The sequence below is a fragment of the Hypomesus nipponensis genome, chromosome 8, assembly GCF_054491055.1.
Source record: "Hypomesus nipponensis isolate SF chromosome 8, ASM5449105v1, whole genome shotgun sequence".
In the NCBI taxonomy this organism is placed as follows: Eukaryota; Metazoa; Chordata; class Actinopteri; order Osmeriformes; family Osmeridae; genus Hypomesus; species Hypomesus nipponensis.
Genome location: NC_140368.1, coordinates 16328041 through 16351364, shown reverse-complemented (window position 1 = coordinate 16351364; position 23324 = coordinate 16328041). Strand labels below are relative to the sequence as shown.

General features: G+C 42.4%; 2 protein-coding genes across 4 annotated transcripts; one reads left to right on the top strand and one right to left on the bottom strand.

Moving 5' to 3' along the window:
• Positions 1–158: 158 nt before the first annotated feature.
• Positions 159–3600, bottom strand: gcm2 (GCM transcription factor 2). Its single transcript, XM_084703366.1, has 5 exons — positions 3393–3600; positions 2676–2928; positions 1987–2099; positions 1437–1562; positions 159–1325 (listed from the first exon to the last, which is right to left on the bottom strand). Exons 1-5 carry the CDS (start codon positions 3528–3530, stop codon positions 498–500), a joined length of 1458 nt encoding a protein of 485 aa, XP_084559492.1. The 5' UTR covers positions 3531–3600; the 3' UTR covers positions 159–497.
• Positions 3601–4698: 1098 nt separating this feature from the next.
• On the top strand, positions 4699–19126 carry sycp2l (synaptonemal complex protein 2-like). Of its 3 annotated transcripts, none has more exons than XM_084702429.1 (30): positions 4699–4774; positions 4983–5102; positions 5211–7221; positions 7446–7470; positions 7559–7644; positions 7823–7911; positions 8316–8350; positions 8455–8468; positions 8678–8730; positions 8825–8870; positions 8958–9050; positions 9129–9189; positions 12181–12329; positions 12453–12513; positions 13363–13402; positions 13489–13552; positions 13698–13747; positions 13817–13862; positions 13993–14089; positions 16397–16446; positions 16538–16637; positions 16832–16890; positions 17042–17099; positions 17219–17326; positions 17453–17562; positions 17787–17881; positions 17951–18050; positions 18593–18651; positions 18757–18811; positions 18909–19126. In XM_084702429.1, the coding sequence occupies exons 6-30, from the start codon at positions 7856–7858 to the stop codon at positions 18921–18923; spliced, it is 1674 nt and encodes a 557-aa protein (XP_084558555.1). In that variant the 5' UTR covers positions 4699–4774; positions 4983–5102; positions 5211–7221; positions 7446–7470; positions 7559–7644; positions 7823–7855; the 3' UTR covers positions 18924–19126. The 3 variants fall into 3 exon arrangements, with proteins under 3 accessions (XP_084558555.1, XP_084558554.1, XP_084558553.1); XM_084702428.1 differs by having other exon boundaries at positions 8455–8597; positions 14005–14089; XM_084702427.1 differs by having other exon boundaries at positions 8455–8597.
• The last annotated feature ends 4198 nt before the right edge of the window (positions 19127–23324 follow it).

Sequence of the window (23324 nt, the reverse complement as noted above, 5' to 3'; positions counted from 1 at the left end):
TCTGTCATTAAAAAGTCATCATCAAAATCACATTTATTTAAGTGTCATGAAGACATTTTGTTAAACTGAACTACATGCATACCTATTCCTGCATAAATATAGATGGAGACTGACAGGCTGCTTGTTTGTGAAATAAATTCTTATAAGACGATGCCTACAATAATATTAATATAGTGAGATGAACTTCATAATGCATTTCATGCTAATTCGAAATGTTGGGAAGTTATATGAAACATTAATGAAGATTTTCACAGTCCAGACACTTTGACTGATCAAATGTATAAATAACAAGAACAAGGAGATTTCGGTTCACACATCGATGTGTTCTTCAGGTGGCTGCCTGATTCTGTCAGCCAGGCTTCAGTTCTGTCAGTGATAGGTCAGTACTGTGTGCAGGTCTGTCAGTGATAGGTCAGTACTGTGTGAAAGTCTGTCAGTCATAGGTCAGTACTGTGTGAAAGTCTGTAAGTGATAGGCCAGTTCTGTCTGCAGGTCTATCAGTACTCCCCTCCCTCATATCTGAAGGGGTGATTCACCCGGTCAGGGTAGCTGGCTGAGTAGCTGCTGTATCTGTAGCTGTCGAAGCTGTCCGGACGCTCTACCTTGGCAGGCAGAGGCAAGGCCTCTGGCTGATATGACAGGGCAGACTTGATGACGCCAGAGTCCTCAGAGTAGGATGTCTGGTTGGCATCATCCAACAGGGAGCTGCACGCTGGCAGCAGGTTGGGTTTGGGGCAGGGCTGGTAAGACACCTTGGTGGTGGTTGTGATGATGGTCTGCAGGGCAGCAGGGGAGCCAGGTGCTGGCCCCGGGTAGCGGCAGGGGTACTCAGGGTTGTAGTAGTGGTGGTCATAATCACCTCGCTCTCCATAGGGAGTGCCTTTCCCCAATAGAGGCTTCCAGCCATGGTGCTTGCTGGGGGGTGCATCATAGCTGCTGCTGGGGTGGGGTGTGGAGCTGGACACCAGGCCTGGGCTGGGCTTTCCAGGCTCAGAGCTCTCAGGCTGGGGGCTGCTGGCGTCCTTGTTGTAGAGGGATGCGTAGGAGCCTGAGCCCAGGTACCCCGGTACAGCAAAGTCATAACCACAGGAGGGGCGAGGCATGTACAGTCGGTGGTTGGCCGGCTTCTGCAGCGTGGGTGGGGTCTCCCCCAGGGCACTATGGGAGTCGTAGGCAAACTTGTAGGGCTCAGGGCTCTGGAATGGGGCATAGTGCTGAGTTTGCAGGGGGAAGTTAGACTCAGCAATGATGCTAAAGCGCTCAGGACCTTCCATACAGGACAGCGGATGTAGATTGGCGAACGGACCAGTCATTTCAGGGAACCTCTGAAACAGAGTAGCAAATGTGTGCATGTGTGAGAAATGCATATATTTGGTAGTGCTGTGCATCTTACAGTGCTGTGTCACTGTACAGATAGATGATAACTGAGCGCTAACCTCTGGCTCCACCAGCCGTCTCTTCTGGGAGAAGTGAGGGGAGACCATCCTCCTCTTAACTGCACTCCTCCTGGCCTCCGTCTCAGACTTGCTCTCTGGCCTTGGGTGGTCATGGACACCTTTAGCCTTCAGGCACAGACACACACACACAATTCACAAACAACAACTTGTGTTTAGCATCCCCTACATTTCTGACATTGTGACCATAGGAATGCACAGCAAATGGCTATAACCAAAAACAGATCAGCACAGGAACTACTGACTTTGGAATTATTAATAAAAAAATCGACATTTATCCTCATTGCCACTAATATTTATCTAATAAAGTAATTACTACCTTACAGCACCATATACATTATTTGTACTCTCCAAAAATGTGATCTGCTTGTGAGATGCACATTGTACGGAAATATTATGTTTCCTTCATTAAATTTTTGTTTTAAATGTAGACTATAATTTATTTGAAATTGCTTATTATTTAAATAAAGTATTCTATTCATGAAAACAGTCTAGAAATGTGTCTCGTTGACAGAAATCTGACAAATCCAACCTGGAAAAATATAGATTTTCCGTCCACTCGCCAGAAGTTGGTGACTGGGTAACCGCTGTGTCCGCGACAAGGCAGCAGCTCTAGCCCAGAGCTACAATTAGGACACAGCTTCTCTGAAAGACACAATTACACTGACTTTGCTATTGTGTAAAACAGTTTCGTGTATCTAACATTATTACCTTAACCATACTCCTCAAAAAATAATATTTTTTACATACATTTGTAGACAATAATTTTGACCCCAAAACGGCAACATTATTACATAAAACAATTTGCAATAGATTGTAATGTTCACTTAGTCCTAAGTAGGCTGACCATTGGGCAAGCCAGTTGCCTATTCCAAATGTGCCAATAATTCCTCAAGAGTTGCTTTAAGTAAAGTAACTAAAGTAAAGTAAAGTAATTAAATACAATAGCTTTCGTATTTGATTTTTAAACAGGCTACTGTAAAATTTGACCTAATATAATTGACAGTAACAAGTTCAAATACATAGACCTACTGGAAAGCTATTTCAAGAGAGGCATTTCATTTTTCCGACCTAGGCTACAGCAGACAATCTGTTGCATATATATATATATATATATATATATATATATATATATATATATATATATATATAGAGAGAGAGAGAGAGAGAGAGATAGGCTATGTAATGTATAATCACAAATGGTTTAGCATGGTCATTTACTCTGTTGTTTTTGTCGTGCTTTATCACAGATAGCCGGTCTCAGCTGCAGTTTGCTTCCATCCGACAGCGTGCAGTTCCGTGAACACACTACGACGCCGAGGCAAGATTTCTTAAGAATCTGACAGTTGTGGTTGTTGGTGTTGCGCATTGCCCATCCGCTCAGGTGCCGCTGAGCGTTCTTATCCTCGCCGTTGTAGATGTAACGAACATACCCATCCGTCCATTCCTGAAAAGCGTCAAACTGCTTGGTATCCTGCAACATTTACAAAATGTAAATTAAATACAAAAACACCTCATCTGACTTTAAGGGATTAACTGCAGTCATACATATGTGATCTGTTGGCCTATCGTGCAGGCTGTTTATTACTTATCTGGCCTAAAAGCCTTCATTTCAAAAGGTCTAAATGACATGTCAATAACTATAGCTTACATTTTGTTCTATTGTTATTATATTGAGAAAGCCATTTGTTAAGTTTGTGCGAAATGAAAGGAAACTGACCATAACCTTCATAAATACACCAACAACACTACCTTTCGTTAGGTGCTAATTACCCGGATTCGAGGTCAAGTTATTAATTGTTCGATTGTACTTCGTTGTTGGCATTCTGAAATTCTGCATAAGTGTCGTTCGCAATAAACGAGAATGGTTTTCCCGTAGTAGCCTAATTTGCTGTTCGAGAATAAGACCGTGTTAGAAAGTCAGAATGGTCACTTTACCTGAGGCAATTTTGGGTCGTTAATATCCCAGGTTAACTTCATACCGAAGGAGCAGACACAGTCAGGGTCATCAAACTGATCCGACGATTTTGACATTGTGAAGATTCTCAACAATTTGACGTTCTTGTAGGCAACCATCAAGGCCACGGCACCTCAGTCGCGCAGAACGGGACACATGTTTCTAAATACAACAGTTTTTGGCAACTGTACTTATAAAAGTAAACAGCCTATTGGCCTATACAGTAAATAATGATTAATTTGTATGATTATTCTATTTGCGGCTTTTATCCAAGCGTACGTTGCTTGCGTCCAGAGCAGAGGTCCCGCTGAGCCAGGAGTCTTCTGATAATGACAGCAGGTGAGGCTACACTGCGCATGTAAGAGGCAGGTACTCCCGATACTAACCCTAACCAGCACGCACGCTCTCACTGCCTTTGACCTGTGACACTGACCCCCACTTAGGCTATGTCCGTTATTGGTGCAAGAAAACCACTAACCAAAAAGGAAGTCCCAAACAAGCAATAACAATTAATTTACTCACTCTACCACATGTAGGCTATTCATGTTTTTGAGCCAAACAAATGCAGGGCCACCAATAAAACTTGGGACAACATCCCCGTTATTCTGATGGTGCTGCACTTTTGACTAGAGAATCACAAGTAATGCGAATTTAAAACCTGCTTGAGTGGAACAATTTGACCACTAAGCACATACGTCAGCAAAAAAGGATGTGAAAATGTGAGAAGGTGAAATAAACACGTTTAACGGCTACAAAGACACCCGCTATCAGGCAATCTGCCAAATCATCAGCGGTGTTGTGTGTAAACCTGAAGCACACTGACTTGTAGCCATCACAACTGGACGGCCCAGCAACAAACACTAGGCAACAAATTACATACTACACAAATTTCATATTCAATTCGTTTTATTATAAATATAATTATTTGGAAGATACATTTAGGGTTCAATGCCGCGTGGACTAGACACAAGACTGTGTCTAGACGTTCGTTTGTGTTAAGACTGACAGCAGCTTACAATTGCTTAGTTAACTGTGCTTGATTTTCTGTTTTTTAGAGTTCCCACAATAGTAACATAGGCCTATAGCCTAGGCCTACATTTGTTCGCTCAATAATCCAATATTCCAAATTCCAAATGACTAAGAAATCGAAATCTCTCCATTTAAAATTCACAAACTTGAAATTTATGAACCTAATCCACCTCAACATTTGTAACAATCTGCATCACATTTTTAAATGTAGCGCATTCAATTTAAGGGAACGCTTCACCTTCAGAACCTCGCGGGAATGTTTTGTGTGTTTTACGGACTATTGATTTGTTACACCTGTGATTTGGTCATCTGTCCCACGCCGCACATTATGGACGTGAGTTTGCTTGTTTTAGTTGATAAATTATGTTTTTCTTAAGAAATAATAGGTATTTTAACAGCATTTGAGTGGCTGTAATAGCCTACATAATTTATATCAAGCAAAATAGTATAGAGATACAATTCCACGATTACCAGTTAAATACATCGACTATTTGACAAAGAAACGCACGCATAATATGATTCCTATAACGTGTGTGTATTAGTTTGAGAAGACTTTGGAGAACGCATTTGCTGGTGGTAACGTTGGAGCCATTACTGCAGCAGTCCTCGCAGAGAGAGCGTCCAAGTCATTGGTCACGACGCTGAGTAAAGTTGCCTTCAAGGTTGGTATTGTTCCCTCGGTATAGCCAAAATATCATCTGGAAAGTGAAAGGCCTGCCGAGATATAATTGTCTGAATGACCCTGCTCCTTTAACAAATGTGATTGACAGGAGATTGATGTAAATCGTTTCAACAATGTCACCATGCTTCTAAAATCCATTGAGAATGTATCGGAATTGGAGGAGGATTTCGCAAATTTGGCGAAACACGGCCTTATTGTGAAGATAAGTTGTCAATTATTTTTGGAACGTTTTTCTTAAATCCCCAATCTTGGCTGTGATATGGTATGGGTGTCAGGTGTAGGGATATTGGGGCATCGTCTCCAATAATGATGCACATTTATTGTGTTCTAATCAAATTTTCAAGCTGCCTATAACTCAAGGATTGAATCAAGGAATTATAATTAATCGAATATATTCCTATTGCTTGCTTAGCCTACTTAGGGTTCTAGATATTGCACACAAATGTTGAAAAACAAAGAATGGTTAGATTATTAAAATGCTCTCCATTCCTTGCATGTGATGTTTATACCTTTTCATGCAAAATTTTGGACGCACACCTCCCACTTGACGCACCTGTTTTTAAATTAGATTTGAAACATGAAAATGTCTAGCACATTAAATGTGTATTAAATACCTGTGGCGATTTTAGACCCCTTTTTAGGGGTGCTCAAGCACCCCTAAATTTAATCTCAGAACCCCTAAAAATAATAATAATAATACAAATAAAAAAAGTAATGGCTGTGGCCAACAGTGCTTTGGGGCTATCGTGTTGTTATTATCAGTGACCTATGCACTTTGAAAAGCTCTCTCTTGGAAGTCGCTTTGGATAAAAGCGTCTGCTAAATGAATAAATGTAAAATGTAATGTAACACAGCATTTTACCCTTTTTTCCCCGACTTTACAACTGCCTCTGGAACCAATCGTCACTCCTAATGCCTAAACCTCACAGCCAATCAGAGGCAGCGTGGGAAGAGGTTTACAGACCCATCTCGCATCTAGTAGAATCGATTTTAATACAATATAAAAAATTGTCTATTGGATGTGAGTTATCTTTACAGTAAGGGATGTTTTTGACTTTGCTTTTTAAAGTAGTTCAACACAGGGAATCCCGTTTGTTTAACTGTTTTTTTATGATGTATGCTATACAAAAAATGTCTATGGTTAAAAGAACATGACATTGTTTACAAGAGCACAGATTCTACATAGATCTAGCCTCTTAATTTTGCTCTCAAAGTGCACCAGATGGATGCATTTAACTTTTAAAATTTAATATTTTTTAATTTCTTCCTCCGAGCATGCCCCCGGACTTGCCTAGAGGGTCAGGGATTCGCCATTTCCTTATCACCTATTTTTACCCCTGACCTGTTTGCATGCCTGTTATTAGCAAGGGGGTTTAGCACTTTTTCAACGCACTGTATTCATGTCTTATTCTCATTGGGGGCTGAGCACCCCTAAAGGTCTGATCCTAGAATCGCCCCTGTTTAATACAATGGAAAAGACGTAATGTCCCATCTCAAACGGAATCTTAAAGTTGTTTGAGTGCTTGGATGTTCACCTTTGTTTTAAACCTAGATTGCTCTCTAATCTTTCAAGTCAATTTTCGCTCATAATGTAGTCTACACTATTAACATTTAATTTATCAGATGCTTTCATCCAAAGCAACAGACAAATAGTTTATGCATAACTTGCAGTCGGAAATCAAGGATCAGAAGTGCATAGTTCAGAAAATACCTAAATGGAAATGGTTACATAGTTTGTCCACATTTTCATCAATACACATTTTCACCAAAATTGAGGTTTCAGGGTGGCTGGCCCCATTGTTTTAAATATTATTATTAAACCAACAGTCTGAAAAAAACCTTCATCAATAGTCATCTCATGACTAATTGTTTAGTGTACAGGGTAGATCTTTCAACAATGTATCTACATTTTTTTTTGTAAAAGAGGGCCTTCTGTGGAAAGATGAAACGACAGCATCAATGAGCATACAGATTTAGTGTAATAGACCTTTTCTCTGCACATCTCCAGCTGGTTTGAAAGTGCACTAAAGGCTCTGAAGGAGCGAGGAGGAGCCCAAGAGCTGCACACCCTGCTGGAGGCCTTCTATGACTTCTTTTTGGTAGGATGGAGGACTGTGCCTCACCGATACCTACTACTTGCATATTAACTGATTGAGAATAAAAAAAAAAAAAAAGAGAAACTATATTTCTGACAAATTGGGCTACATCTTATAAATGGAAGACTTAATCACAATATAATTTAAGGCTCAAACAATCAGTAATGATACTGAATCAAAAGTCAATTGTATTAAACTGACAAACTGATCTCTTTACTTTTCCGCAGCTTGTATGTCAGACCACTATAGAAGGTTGTTTTATTTTTTATTCTCTCCATATGTCTCTCTTATAAGTGGTATTGCAGGGTGGTTCATCTTTTTTGTGTGTGTCGGGGAGCAGGTAAAGGACAGTGGACCAGTCTGTTCCTTCTGCAATTAGGAGGGGTGGTGACAGACTCTGGGGCGAAGTTCGACTTACGATTGGAGGTAAACATCTGACCCCAGAACAACTCTTTCACAATACCATTCAGTCTCCAAGATACTGGACAATGGAACCATATGATTTTGCACTGTAGTTTGCTGTGCACCAGTAACCATTGGTTTTCTATGGTCCCTGTGTGGTACATAATGAATAACTCTGAGTTACGGTGTTCTCTGGGTTTAGGCCATTAGGACATTTAATGCCATTCTGGACAAGATGACGAAAGAGGAGAGAAAGAAACTCAACCTATCTTCAGATCATTCTCTGCTCCTGTAAGAAAAGACTCCCGTCTTACTCTGGCACACCCAACCTTAACTATATCTATCCTTAACTAGATTCTACTTTTCACATATGACCTTAATTAGATCTAACCCTTCACATCTAACCTCAAATATATCTAACGGTAACCGTTTACAAGAAACCTAAACTAGATCTAACCCTTCACATACAACCTTAAACTGTCCTTAATCCTGTTTTGCACAATGGCCCTGTTTTGCACAATGGCCTTTGAAGTACACAGTATATCCAGTTAACAGTTATTTGTTCAAGACCTTATCTGTAATATAAAACATACTGTTAACTGGTGTTCTGCTGCCCTCTAGTGGGTAGGGTACATTGGTCTTTACCATTGCACCAGACTAGAGGAAAGACCACTGTGTTTGTGTGTCATTTCCAGTGGAAAGTTTGGCAAGGGGATTCTTCACGTGGGGGGTAAGTGCATGTAAAGTCTCTCTTTCCAATGATTTTCAATTAAACCATCCAGGTGGTTTGCATAAAATGAATCTTTATAGGATGTTGATGTTCTCCTATTGCAGACTATGAGATGCAGGTGAGCCTGTCTGAGGCTTTATGTAGGATGACAGCCAGGAAGTGGAGGAAGGATCTAGCCACTGGTTGGTTCTCCAATCCAGCCTTTGCCTCATCCTTCAGCATTATTAAGGACGGAGAGTTTGAAGTTGTACGTTTTTTTTGTATGATTCCTGTACGGAATAGCTGACTTCAATGATATTGTTATGAATAAATGTCTTTCTTGAATAGGATTGTAGAACTTTTCTAAATGAGGTGAACAGTTATTTTGGAGATGAGAGAAGGTGAGTTTGCTCAAAACTCAGATGATCAAAATCATGAATTTTCAAATGATATTTAAATATGATAAAATCTTGCGCCACCTTTTTCATCTCTTAGGGTTTACACTTTTCCCTGCATTAGAGTGTTCTTGGACAGCACTGAGGTATGTCTACCTTGAGTCTTCCTCCTCCTGTGCTCTGACCCCCGTCAACTGGTCTGTCTACTTGTTCCTTCTCTCCCATCTTTCTAGCTGTTCAAACCTGAGGATGACAACTTGGAACAGTACTGGATAGACTTCAACCTCGGGTCATCCTGTGTCAGCTTCTTTATTAACGACCCTGAAGTGAGAAACTGGATGCATACCCTACTTGTGTTAGTTGGGCTGCTTTTCTGGTTAGTTACTTTCTGTGGTCTTCCTCAGGCATCGCTCTGGGAGTCAGTACACCTTACCAGAGAGATTGTGTACAGATACTGCATCAGAGGTAAGATGGAGGAATCGGTCTGTTCAGAAACCCGCAAAACAAAAGCCCCCATGTTCGGGGGGCAAGAATGTAGCTCAAGGTGCTTTACATAAAATCAATAAAAACAATAATACAAGTGATAAAGGTAATAATTACAATAGCAACATTAATTTAACTGATAAAAGAAGTACAACCCTTTTGAGATAAAATTACTTTCGATTACGTTCGGTAAAAAGGTAGGTTTTAAGCTGTCTTTTAAAATGGTCTAGCGTGTTTGCTTCCCTACTATTTATGGGTAATTTGTTCCATATTTTTGGGGCGTAATTAGCAAAGGCCGAATCACCAATCTTATGACTGCTTCTGGTTACCTTTAATAGCCTGCATTTGATGATCGCAGTGTTCTAGCTGGTGCGTAGTTTATAAGGGAATTAGCAATGTAGCTAGGTCCTTGTCCGTGTAGAGCTTTGTATGTGAGGAAAAGGACCTTAAAGTCAATTCTGAAGGTAACAGGGAGCCAGTGTAAAGTAGTTAGGACAGGACTAATGTGTTCTCTTTTAGTTTTGGTTAATAATCTAGCTGCATAATTTTGAATGAGCTGTAGTCTTTCAGTGGTTTTCTTGGGAAGACCAGTGAAAAGTGCGTTACAGTAGTCCAGCCGGCTGGATATAAAAGCATGAATTAACTTCTCTGCATCATTTTGGTTTATGAATGGTCGTACCTTTGCTATATTCCTCAGGTAAAAGAAAGCTGTTTTGGTCACTTTATGTGAAATTCTAATCTGAGTTCAGGATTACGCCGAGACTCGTCACCTCCGGTTTAAGACAGGGGGTTAAGCCTGCTAGATTCTTAGTAAGCATCTCTCTTTTGGATTCGGGGCCACATAGTTGTGTGTGTGTGTGTGTGTGTGTGTGTGTGTGTGTGTGTGTGTGTGTGTGTGTGTGTGTGTGTGTGTGTGTGTTCCGCATAGCTATGGAAATGTGTTATGTTCTCTGATTATGTCGCCGAGTGGTAACATATAAAGAGAAAAAAGTAATGGACCTAAGCAGCTTCCTTGAGCAACCCCGTAGCAGTTCTCATGTTTCTTGGACCCATGGTCTCCTTACCTAACATAAAACGTCCTTCCTGTGATATATGATTTCGTCCAGTTCAATACACTATCCATGAACCCAATAAGCTTTTCCAGTCTTGATTAGGATGTTGTGATCAATGGTATCAAATGCTGCACTGAGATCTAGCAGGAAAATACTTTATTTGCATCAGTTTAGTCTGAGGTCGCTAATTATTTTGGTGAGAGCAGTTTTAGTACTGTGATATTTCCTGAAACTTGACTGCGAGACTTCCAGGATGTTATTTTCTTCAAGAAAAGAATTTCATTGGACTAAAACTATCTTTTCCAGTACTTTACTAATAAATGGAAGGTTTGATATTGTTATGGTTTGATATTTGATATATAATTTGCAAGTAGACTGTTATCCAATTCGGGTTTCTTTAATAGGGGCTTTACAACAGCTGTTTTGAAGGCATCTGGGAAGACGCCAGTTCTAAAGGATGTGTTTATAATCTCTAGCACCGGACCTGAGACACTATCAAACACTTGCTTAAAGAATGTTGTGAGTATAGGATCAATATCTGAGGTTGTGGAGTTAGATTCGCTGACAATTAAGGAAAGTTCACTAAGTGTGATACAGGTAAATGTGCTCATGGTTATGTTGCAGAATCTACTGATGTCAGTTTCGACCCCACTATTAATAATACTAGCTCTGATCAAAGTTATTTTGTTCTTGAAGAACAAAGCAAGCTCTTCACATTTAACTGCTGAGGATGGGGGTGGGACAGGGACAGTGTTTAACAGTTGCTCAATGGTGGAGAAAAGAAAGCTGGCATTTTCTGTAATAATGTTGGAGAAATATTCTCTCCTTGCTAGACGGATGGTTTTGTTATAGGTGGTTAGTGTATCTTTGTAGATATTGTAGTGGATTGTTATCTTTGTTTTCCTCCATTTTCTCTCTGCTGCACGGCATTTTCTTTTCATTTCACTAAAAGAGGTGTCTGCTTGTGCACTTCTTTTTGGTTTTCAGTGGTGCAACAGAGTCTAACACAGATAATATGAAGTTATGTAACCTGTAAGTGTTTTTCAGGGATGGAAATAAAAACATTTTGTCCACTGGCCACTGTGGCTAGTGGATTTCAAAATCTACCGGCCACTCAATGTTTTTACCAGCCACTTTCTCGTTTTTAACCGACAATGTGTAACTGCATGTGAAAATTAATACTACAAGATCTACAATACTTAAGCAGTTTATTTAATCTCAAGTCTCAATGAAACACTGCCACTTTCTCTTTCTTTTTTATACATACACAAACCACAAACTGATATACATTTCATTAAATGAGTAGGGCAGATTAAACAAATCAAATTTTTCAAATTTATTTGTATAGCCCTTTTTACACGCAAGCATGTCACAAACAACAAACCAACATTCCTTCACCTATCCTCCCCACTCCCAGTACAATTCTCCTGCTAATCAGATTAAGTTTCAGAGATGCTTTCCTGAGCGTTCTTCTTCCACGATAAGCTCCGCTTCGCGTCGGGGTGCTGTTCGCCCTGATGGGGAGAAATACTCTGCCAAAGACATTGAACTTCATAGACGTTGAACATTCTTTCGGCTTCAAATCAGCGGATGTCGCTAAGCAACGGAGTACGCTGGGGTTGAAAAGTTACCGGAGTGCTACGTAAAATGTGAATCAGAGGAAAAAAGGCCACTTTTCTTGACAGCGGTCAGTTATACATAGCAACGGTCTGTTATCGAAACATAATTGACAGCAGAACGTTGGGAAGCACCATTCAAGTGAATGGGGCCTTCTGCAGCATTAATTACAGCCGTGTAATAATTTAATTTACCTACCACGGTAGCCGGTAGCTGAAGCGAGTTTACCCGCCACAAAACAAAATCACCTGCATTTGGCTGGTGGCGGGTGCTAATTTCCATCCCTGGTGTTTTTTTTTTTCAGACTGGGATGATCAGACTGTTCTTACCATTCACCTGACCAATGCCATCAGCCACCACAAGACCAAGGGGAGGATGGTGCAGATCTTTTTTGACTCATGTCAGCCTATTCTAGAGGCAGCCAAGATGGTGTTCCACGCCTCATCTCTCGTGGTACTGCTACTCTTCTGTTCTTCTGCATTACTGGTAACTCTCGTACTGGTTGCATTACATAAGGTAACACGGCGGAACACGTCAGATTTACTGTGAAATGTGTCTATGTTCTTCTGTCTGAAGCCATATATTCCAGAAGAACAACAGCCATCCCCTGCAGACCCAATAAACATCCTGTCTACAGGTACATCTTCACAAACCCTGACCCATCACCTTAACAGATCACCCCAAAATACATATTTTTCCTCTTACCTGTAGTGCTATTCTTCTATCTAGATTGTCTGGATTCTTAAGATTTGGAGATATTAGCTATGGAGATGCCTGCCCTTTCTCTAATATAATAGAACTGGATGGCACTTGGTGGTCAAAACGCCAAAATCTTTTGAGAAACTCAACAGCAATGTCTATTCTCAGAAATAGTGACAAGGTTACTATAATCCACAGACCTTGATGTGAGCAGTTTCATGCAGAAACAATGTTATTTATACCAAACTACCCTTGCCAACTGGATTGCCTCTTTCAACATGAAACTGCACGCAACAAGGTCTGTTAAATAACCAGGTAAATATTTCAAAAAGAGACATTGCTGTTAATTTTTTTTTTAAATGTTGCAGCTTTTATCACCACAAGCTGAGGGCCATACAGTTCCTATATTTCGAAAGAAGGCAGTGATGTCCGTTGCTGGTCTCACCAAAACAAATTTATTAAAACAACCTAGATGGATAAATAACATTACAGGCATAAGCAATTTTACAGTGGATACAGGGGGTGCATTTGCATGTGATTTCAGAAAATTAAGTGATGTCAGAGTTGTATGTTCTATCATGGTTTGTTGTACTTTAATCATTGATCTTAAAATTAAGATCTACTATTCATTGTGAGCATGCTTTTTATTTTTTGCTTATAAAAAATCACTTATTTTGGGATGAACTGTCCCTTTTTTCTGACTCCCCTCCCTCGCCCACCCAACAGAGCTCACATCATAGCCATTCCCAGGTTATAAATGTATGACTAGGTTGTGTCTCTGCCCTAGACTTCCAGAAAGGAAAACCTAAGCAGGATGCTTGTCCAGTGTAAGTAGCTCTGCAAATCTTATCCCAACTCTTGTATTAATGTGTGTGTGTGTGTCGCCACCACAATAATTAATTTTTGTTTGCAGGGAAGGATCCGGAGGCATGATCCAGGACTTATTTCAGCTTCCTGATAACTCTTCTGACACAGAGGTATACCTGTTCCAGTCTCCTACCCCTTCACCATGCAGCACGCCCAGTTCCCTACCCCTTCACCAGGCAGCCCTCCATATGTCACCACCATAAGTCTACAGCCCTTGTCCTGGTCTTAACAATGCATCTTTCTACCCATTTCCAGGTGAACAAAGCCAAAAGTCATCTATTCAGTCAGTCAGGCTCCTCAGATGGGTACGTTTTCACCCCTAACTGTGAACTGTTACTCTGTTCAGTGTTAACATGTCTTCCTGTGGCTTGCAGCTCCTCCCACTGTACCCCAGAAAACAAGGAGAAACCAGCATGGCAGGTTTGTATGTCTAATAAATAGTCATAAAGAACACATTATCTATGATAACCAAGGCTGTGCTCTGGAAGCTGTTTTATTAAATTGTCAATACTACTTATAGTTGAAGAATTCTGCTAAATGTCCTAATGAGATTCTCAAGCAGAGCCTCGGTGAAGCTGGAGCTGGTATGCCCCGGAGCAAATTGAACTACAGCAGGAAGAAACCTAGGACTAAGATTAAGCTGAAAAGTAAGACCTGTATCTAACCCTAAAGTCAACCCTCCTTAACCTACATCCCCTCCAACACCCTGCCATCAAGTCGCATACCTCACTTTCTCAATCCTTCCTCACAAGCCTGACGTTGTCATACTCATAATTCTAGTCAGAATATGAGTCTGATAACTCTCCGTTGGGCTGTATGGGGCGTGTTTCAACCGAACTTGTAAAACAAATGCCTCTTCGCTCAATTGGATAGACCTACAACCAATCAGAGCAACATAATATGTTGTTTGTTGAAAACAAATTCAACCAAGCGCTCTTTGGTGACGTGGTTGATTACGTTACTGTTGATCATCTGTCCATCATCGTATAAAGCCCGCCATGACAATTTCATTGGTCCGAACAGCTCCTGTTCGGGTATAGTTTTTCCGCAACAAAGCTACTCCAGACCCAACTTCCCGACCACATTTTTTTGTGGGCGGGGCGAAGTTGGGATGGCAGCCAGGCTACCTCCTCACTGAACACGAGGCACTGTTGGTTAGGGCTGAACAATTTAGGAAAATAATAGCCTGGCTGCCAGCCCAACATTTCCTTGCCCACAAAAAAATGTGGCCGGGAAGTTGGGTCTGGAGGGTCTCGTATTGGGAACAACTACATAAAACCAGGATCTGGGCGGACCAATGAAATTGCCAGGGCGGGCTTTATACGATGATGGACAGATGTTCAACAGTAATGTAATCAACAACGTCGCGAAAGAACCCTTGGGTTGAATTCGTTTTCAACAAACAACATATTACGTTGCTCTGATTGGTTGTAGGTCTATCCAATTGAGCGTAGAGGCATTTGTTTTACGAGTTCGGTTGAAACGCGCCCGTAGTCACAGCCCAATTGAGTTTTCAGACTCATATTCTGACTAGAATTATGAGTATGACAACGTCAGGCTAGGAAAATAAGCTAATTGCGATTAATTTGACTAATATTGCAATTGCGATTTGATTTATTATTAATAAATATAGACGTATGGTACTAATCTCCAGTCAGCAACCTAACGCACAAAGTTCATGAAAAGAGAACATATCGCCTGTACCTTTTCGAAAATATTTAGGTAAATCAAAGCTTAACGTAGGCCAATAACACAGGGCTGCCAACTCTCACGCATTGGCCGAGAGCCGGCATAAGCGAACTAAGCAGCTGCCCCCCCCCCCAAGAGCACATTAAAGTGTGTGTGTCTGTCTGTGTGTGTGTGTGTGTGTGTGTGTGTACTTATGGACACTGTTGCACCATCAGTCATTGTGGTGTTGATCTCATCATGCAGAGCTCGTGAGGTCTTTCTTCAGTTCTTAAGATTGAGAATTGAGATGCTTCACTTGTCTGTCTGAAAGTTTCCTTTTTCTACCTCTCCCCTTTCGGTTCTGGTGTGAATTGGTGGCACCATGGCGGTCTAAAATGTACTTTACAGTGCTTGGACTGCATCTCAGTCATGGCTATGCAGCGGTAACTCCAACCAGCATCAATAAGGGCCTTTATTTGAGCCTGTTGCTTTGACAGTGAAATAGGCCTAGCTTGTTTTTGGTGAGGAAAAGGACCTAAATCTCCTTATGATGGCTCTATTCTATGGTTTATACAGCATAATGATGACTTTGTAGATATTTGTTTAATGGGCATTTTAATGGCCAATTCAACAAAAACTACTGAAAGGGGGGGGGGGGGGGGGGGGGGGGGAGGACTTTGTGGTGTTTTGGGCCAAATTAGTTAGTGGTGTTGCCCCGTGAGGTAACAACGTAACCAGGCAGGTTTTGCACTTTTCTGTCACTCATTGACACTGCTGTGCAGTGTCCCTTGACCAGGTAAAATCGCAGCCTTTGCAGTTACAAAATCTTGTTTTGTTACATCGCGATATTATAGCAAATGCAATTAATCATTCACCTGTAGTGGCTCTCCTGATACAGTAAATGTGCTTATGCATTAACTGAGCTTATTCTTTATTCCAGTGTAGTTCAATGTCCACTGACTTGAAGATCATATTTGTAACAACTAAAACTTTAATTCAAAGCTAGGTTCCCACAATCAAATGAGCTACTTACAAAAGAGACAGTGGTTTGTAATATTTGAGTGCTGTGATGTTCGTGTTGGTCCTGGTGGAAAAAAAACGTGATTGCCTCAACTCACTACCAGCATACCAAGTACTTTCCCTTGTAGCTTATTTCCCAGTTAATCAATCAGGCCAAAAACTGGACTGCGGGAAGTCTTTTAAAACAAATAATTAAATTGATCAATAACGGTGTAAAACTATTTTGGCTCCTACACCACTATTTAACGTTATTTTCCCCACCACAGTTCTTCCCCTGTCTTCTCCCAGCAGTACAGACGAGACCAGACCTGCTAAGGTAAGTGTCTGTATAGTCTCTGTAAAGTCTCTGTTGACAATATCTGTTCTCTTAAACTCATAACAGCTGCCCTCTCTTGCCACTCATGGAGAGTGTCTACAACAAAGGTATTTCAGAGCAGCTGTTTGACAAACACAGAGACCAAACCATGGAGATTCCTCATTCAGTTAAGATGGCTGGTATAGACTCAGGCAAGATGATCAGTATTTCTTGCTGTTTCACCATTTTCTATTCAAGCAATCATTTGAATGAGGATTATTGATTTAAGATGGAAAGGGTTTCATGTCTGTGCTACCATAATGATGCTATTTTCGTTTGCTTTGCACCAGGCTGGAAGTCTAGATTGTCCATCAAACTGGAGTTTTAACACAATTCTTACTCACAGGATTCCCAGACATAACAACCCATCAGGATGATGAAGAACAATATGCATCTACACCAATGGTGCCTGAAGCCACCCTGATCTAGCTAACTACATGCATGCATTTGCACATACATACAGTACATATGTAGATGTACAACCCACACTGTAATTCAAACCGCCACACAAATTGGAAGTACTTATGATGATGCTAGACTGGTTGGTTTGTTTCAGGACTTTGCACCCAGCCAGAACCCACCAGCACCAAGGAAGAGACTTTTAGAAATATCAGGTTTGTATGCCCATTTTATGAAGGCTACTAAGTAAAGTACTAAGTAAAATATGCCTGCTTCCACATGTTGGTGGGCTAGATGAACAGTTGTTTTTTCCCCCCCTATTTTATACTTACAGATTGTTGTGAGATGCCTTCCTTTGGAGCCAAGATGGAGAGAAATGTGTTGGGTCCTGGCATGAAACCCAGAGTGCTGTTTCCCTCCAGCCCACTAGAGGAGGGTACAGGTCAGTCTGTTTTGTTTACCTTAGGGCAGACTCCGGCGACTACCGATTTAAATTTCCTGGAGATTAAAATCTCACACAGAAAAATGAAGGAAAATAGTTTGACCTATGTTGTTTCTGTCTCTGAAGAGTCACTGAGCAGAACTCCGGTTGAGGATGTGGAGTCAGAGACTGAAATGGGCTCTGGAGTCATCACTGCCTTCAAGACTTTCAAAACTCAACTGAGAGCACACTTCTCTGTGATTACATGAAACACAAATCAAAATTGTATGCATGGGGTTAAAATGTCTGTTTTGGTATAGACAGTATCTATACATAAATACCTACTTTATCCCCCTCTCTGCACAAATTCTGTCACACACACACCAAACTTAGTTGGACAGGAGCTTGGTCAGGTATCTCAGATTTAAATGCATGGTTGTTTGTAGTCTGTCTAGTCTAGGTGTGTTTGTCTCCCCTTTAGTCGAGGTACAAGCAGATAGAGGCCCAGTCCCAGCAGGCTCTGACAGACTGCCAGCAAAACGTTTCTTCGCTCCTCAGTGCTGTCCACCATCACAGGCAAGCTCACTCACCCTAAATTCAATCCCCTATGTTCAAACCACCCTAACTCCACCCCTCTGTGCTCAGGTTGGGCCACCTGGAGCGCTTCCAAGCCACAGTTGTTCAGGAGTTGGGACGACTAGAGGACGACTGTCTGTCTCTTAAGGCCATTGAGAAGGAAACTGTGGTCGGTCTTGGATGTTCTTTATTGGAATTGATTGTTACTTTTCATTTTCTCTGTGCTCAAGTCTGCTGTAACACACCACAATGGATGGCTAAACAACAGTAAACAATTGTTAGAGCTGCTGTTTAGTTGAGGTGGGGTCTTTGAGGGGGAGGGATGTATCTGAAGCTGAATACGTTATTTGGATGAGCATGGATAATTCTTTGTGAACAGAGATAGCTAGCTGAAGAAAGGGATGATGGCGAGATTGTTGTATGGAATTGACCCAACGTTTCCAAAGTTAAAAACATAAAACTTTCCTTTCAACCATGTTGTTGGTGAAGTTACTATCTTACCAGGTCAAAGTGCCTACAATAGTGGGTAATTTGAACTTTTTTTTACCATTTAATGTGCATAGACAAAAAAAATTGCTTTTCAAGAAAAACGAAGGTCTTGTTGGTTGAGGTTTTGGTGTGTGTGTGTGGGTGGGTGAGGTCTGGTCTGGGTGTGGTCTGTTTGGTTGAGGTGATTTTAGTTCAGCTCAGTGATGCGTTTTTTCCCTTTAGAGTTTCTGGCAGAGAGAGTCCCAGGCCGTAAAGTTATTCTGTGACCATCAGCAAAAGAGGTAGGTGGATTTGACCACATCGAACCTTTATTAGTCCCCCAACCCCAATCTAATCCCAGCCATTTTAGTGACCATGTTTCTGGGTTGCCGATGTTCCACCTGCAGGTTGACGTTGTATGAATCGAAAGAGAATGGCCAGACCGAGGCATCAGATGTTGTGGTACACATGTATCCATTTTTATTCAGTGGACATACTAACCTCTCTACAATCTTAACCTGGGCATACTTGTATGTATGACACAACTGTCTCCCCTCAGGTAAACCCTCTGTAGAGATGACGAGAGATGAGGGAGAAAAAAACCTGTGGGCTGGAAGGCTTAACCAGTCACATGAACACGTCTGGACTTGTGGTGTCTTAGTTTTGAGTTTCCCGGGGAAAAAATATTAACAAAAAAATTATGTAATGTCAAGTTCAGGTCACCTCAGTTACACATTACTGTAATAAAGCAGAGTGGGATGGACTCACGGTACTTCATATTTCCTCTTTTTATTGTGGTTAGAATAGACAGAAAAGACCCTGCCACAACACGCTGACATTAATGTATGATTCTAATAGTGAACTGCAGGATAATGCATGTTGGAGATTTGATATATTCATGAATCTGTTAAATGTAAATCCACGTCAAGGGCTACTGTCCCTGGGTGTAGTGTAGGAGGAGGGAGGGTAGGGCTAGTGTCCCTGGGTGTAGTGTAGGGGTCGGGTATATGGAAGCAAATCAGTGACATAATTTTTTTAGTTTTAAAAGGCATTGAATACTTTAATATTGAAATTTAAACAAGACCAAATTCTCATAAGAATATATTTCAATGTAAAATAAAATTCAGGTTGCTCAAATTTGAGCCGATCTCAAAAAACTCAAGCCTAATTATTTATTTTCTTTAGCTTAAAAAATTCCGATTGTAACATCCGGGATACCAAGGATAGGTAGAGCAATCGAGCCTTAATGTAAGATTTGATCACATCGGACTCACTGAAGGATGGTTGTTTTCCCTGTTAGTCATCATGTGTTTTCTCTTCTCTATTGGTCTACCAAGCCTTTGTATCCCAGATGTTACAATCGGAATTTAAGGTTGACATTTTTCGTCTCGAATTTAATACTCCTTTTTTAGGCTACATTTTTTTGCTTGACTTTGAGCTTAAAAAAAATTGGGCTCGAATTTGAGCAATCACTATTTTATTTTACATTGACATATATTCATATGAGAATACAGGGAGTGTACAGAAACTCCACCAGCTTTGAGAAGACAGACAGGAATCTAGCCACCTACACATTCAGTCCCGTGACTACACAGGTATACACACACACACCCTCAGTATCCTGGCTACACAAGTATATACACACTCAGTACATTTAGCAGACACTCTTATCAGAGCGACTTACAGTAAGTACAGGGACATTCCCCCCGAGGCAAGTAGGGTGAAGTGCCTTGCCCAAGGACACAACGTCATTTGGCACGGCCAGGAATCGATCTGGCAACCTTCAGATTACTAGTCCGATTCCCTAACTGCTCAGCCATCTGACTGCCCATGACCAGTACCATGACTATACAAGTACACACACAAACTCAGTACCCTGGCTACACAAGTGTATGTGTGTGTGTGTGTATCATGCACACACACATTATCATGACTACACAAGTACACGCACACACACACAGTACTCTCACCACAAAACACAGTTGTGCAAGGGTTAGTGTAACGATACGGGGATCTCAGCTACAATTACATTGACATTTATTCATTTACCAGACGCTTTTATCCAAAGCGACTTCCAAGAGAGAGCTTTACAAAAGAGCATAGGTCACTGATCATAACAACGAGATTGTCCCAAACATTGCAAGTAGCCAAAACATGAAGCATACATTGTGAAAAAGCTAAACAAGTTCCAAAAGGGAAGACCCATAAGAGCATGCAGTTATACAAGTTACAAATTAAAACAACATGAACCACAAAAGTGCAGGACTGTACCTGTAGAAGAACAATCAACAGTAAAACATTTCAAAGCGAGTACAAGACTTAGCTTTGTTATATCTAACCTAAAAGAGCAATGAGTCACTTAATAAGAGTCATTGTGATCCTGGAGGAAACTAACAAGTCCAGCCAAGCATTCTTAAGTGCCGTTGTACTCCCGGAACAAGTGCGTCTTGAGCCTTTTCTTGAAGGTGGGGAGACAGTCAGTGTCCCTGATGGAGGTGGGGAGTTGGTTCCACCATTGGGGGGCCAGGCAGGAGAAGAGCTTGTGTTGAGACCGGGCAGTCTTGAGCGGTGGGACCACCAGGCGGTTGTCTGAAGAAGACCGTAGGTGACGGGTGGGGGTGTAAGGTTGCAGGAGAGACTTGATGTAGACGGGTGCAGTCCCGTTCACTGCTCGGAAGGTCAGTACCAGGGTCTTGAATCTGATACGGGCGTTGATGGGTAGCCAGTGGAGAGAGATGAGGAGCGGGGTAACATGGGAGCGTCTGGGTATATTGTAGACCAGGCGGGCCGCCGCGTTCTGAATCCTCTGAAGAGGGCGGGTTGCACATGCTGGGAGACCGGCGAGCAGCGAGTTGCAGTTGTCCAACTTGGAGAGGACCAGTGCTTGGACTAGCAGCTGGGTGGAGTGCTCAGACAGGTATCTCCTGATCTTCCGGATGTTGTAGAGGGTAAATCTACAAGACCGGGAGACTGCGGCGATGTGGGCCGTGAGGGAGAGCTCGTCATCCATGGTAACCCCAAGGTTCCTGGCAGAGGATGAGGGGGTCACCGTCGCAGATCCCAGGGTGATTGACAGATCGTGGGAGATGGAGGGTTTAGCCGGGATGATGAGAAGTTCAGTTTTGGCGAGGTTCAGCTGGAGGTGGTGCTCGGTCATCCAGGCGGAGATGTTTGCGAGGCAGGCTTCAATCCTAGCTGAGATCCCCGGATCGGTCGGGGGGAACGACAGGTACAGCTGGGTGTCGTCGGCGTAGCAGTGGTAGGAGAAGCCATGGGAGGTGATGATTGGTCCGAGTGAGGTGGTGTACAGAGAGAAGAGGAGGGGTCCAAGAACGGAGCCCTGTGGGACACCGGTGGAGAGCTGGTGAGGGTCAGACAGTTTGCCTCCCCAGGAGACCTGGTAGGATCTTCCCGAGAGGTAGGATGAGATCCACTGGAGTGCAGTGCCAGTGATGCCCATCTCAGAAAGTCTGTAGAGCAGGATCTTGTGGTTAACCGTGTCAAACGCTGCAGAAATGTCCAGCAGAATGATGACGGATGACCTCGAAGCCGCTCTGGCAGACTGGAGGGCAGTGGTGACTGAAAGGAGGGCAGTCTCTGTGGAGTGGCCGGTCTTGAAACCCGATTGGTTGGGGTCAAGCAGGTTGTTCTGAGAGAGAAAGTTAGACAGTTGGTTAGATACAGCACGTTCAATTGTTTTAGAAAAGAAGGGTAGCAGTGATACAGGTCTGTAGTTCTGGAGGACAGCAGGGTTAAGGGAGGGTTTTTTGAGTAGAGGGGTAACTCTGGCCTGTTTGAAGGCAGAGGGGAAGGTGCCAGAGGTAAGAGAGGAGTTTAAGACATGGAGCAGAAAAGTTATGATAGAGGGGGAGATGGTTTGAAAGAGAGGGAAGGGGACAGGATCAAGGGGGCAGGAGGTGGGGCGATGAGAGAGAATGAGGTCAGAGAGCTCTGACTCGGACAGGGGAGAGAAAGAGTTTAGACATTTAGTTGGGTCAGTCATGAGTGGTGAGGGGGTAAGAAAGGTGGGTTTAGGGAACCGACTGCTAATGTCGGAGACTTTTTCCTCAAAGAAGGAGGAGAAGTCGTCTGCTGTCAGGGTGGAGGGGGGGTGGGGGGTGGGGGAGGTGGGTTAAGAAGGGTGGAAAAGGTAGAGAAAAGTTTATGGGGGTTTGAAGCAGAGTTAATTTGGTTAAGAAAGTAAAGGGATTTAGCACCAGTTATGTGAGAAGAGAAGGATTTAAGGAGAGAGTGATACTTATCAAGGTCCAGACCGTCATTGGACTTGCGCCATCTCCTCTCAGCTGCTCGAAGGGTGGACCGCTCTTCACGAATAACATCCGTAAGCCACGGGGCAGGAGGGAGAAGATTGCGCAGGCCTGGTTGACAGGGGACAGAGAGTGTCAAGTGATGCAGTTAAAGTGGTTAACAGGGTGTCAGTGGCAGTGTTAGTGGGGTGGGACGAGAACTCGTCAATGGGAGGGTGGGAGGATGTTACAACCGAAATGGGAGGGGGATAAGGAGCGGAGGTTGCACCGGAAAGTTACGAGGGGAGGGGAGGTTGGAGGGAGAGAGACAGAGAATTTGATAAAGAAGTGATCAGAAATGTGCAGTGGGGTTACAGAGGTTAAGTCAGTGATACAGTTACGTGTCAGGTGTGAGGTCTAGCTGTTTGCCTGCCTTGTGGGTCGCCGGTGTGCTCAGCAGCGTCAAGTCAAAGGAGGTCAGGAGGGACAAGAAGTCGACAGCCTGCGTTCCCTGGAGGTGGATGTTGAAGTCCCCAAGGACTATCAGGGGGGTACCATCATCCGGGAGGACGCTGAGGAGCATGTCCAGCTCCTCCACAAAGTCAGCAAGCGGTCCTGGCGGGCGATAAAGAACAATTAAGCATGCTTTGATAGGATTAGTTATCATCACATAATGGTGTTCAAAGGATTTGGCAGTAAAGGAGAGTGGTGCTAGGATTGAGGCCTGC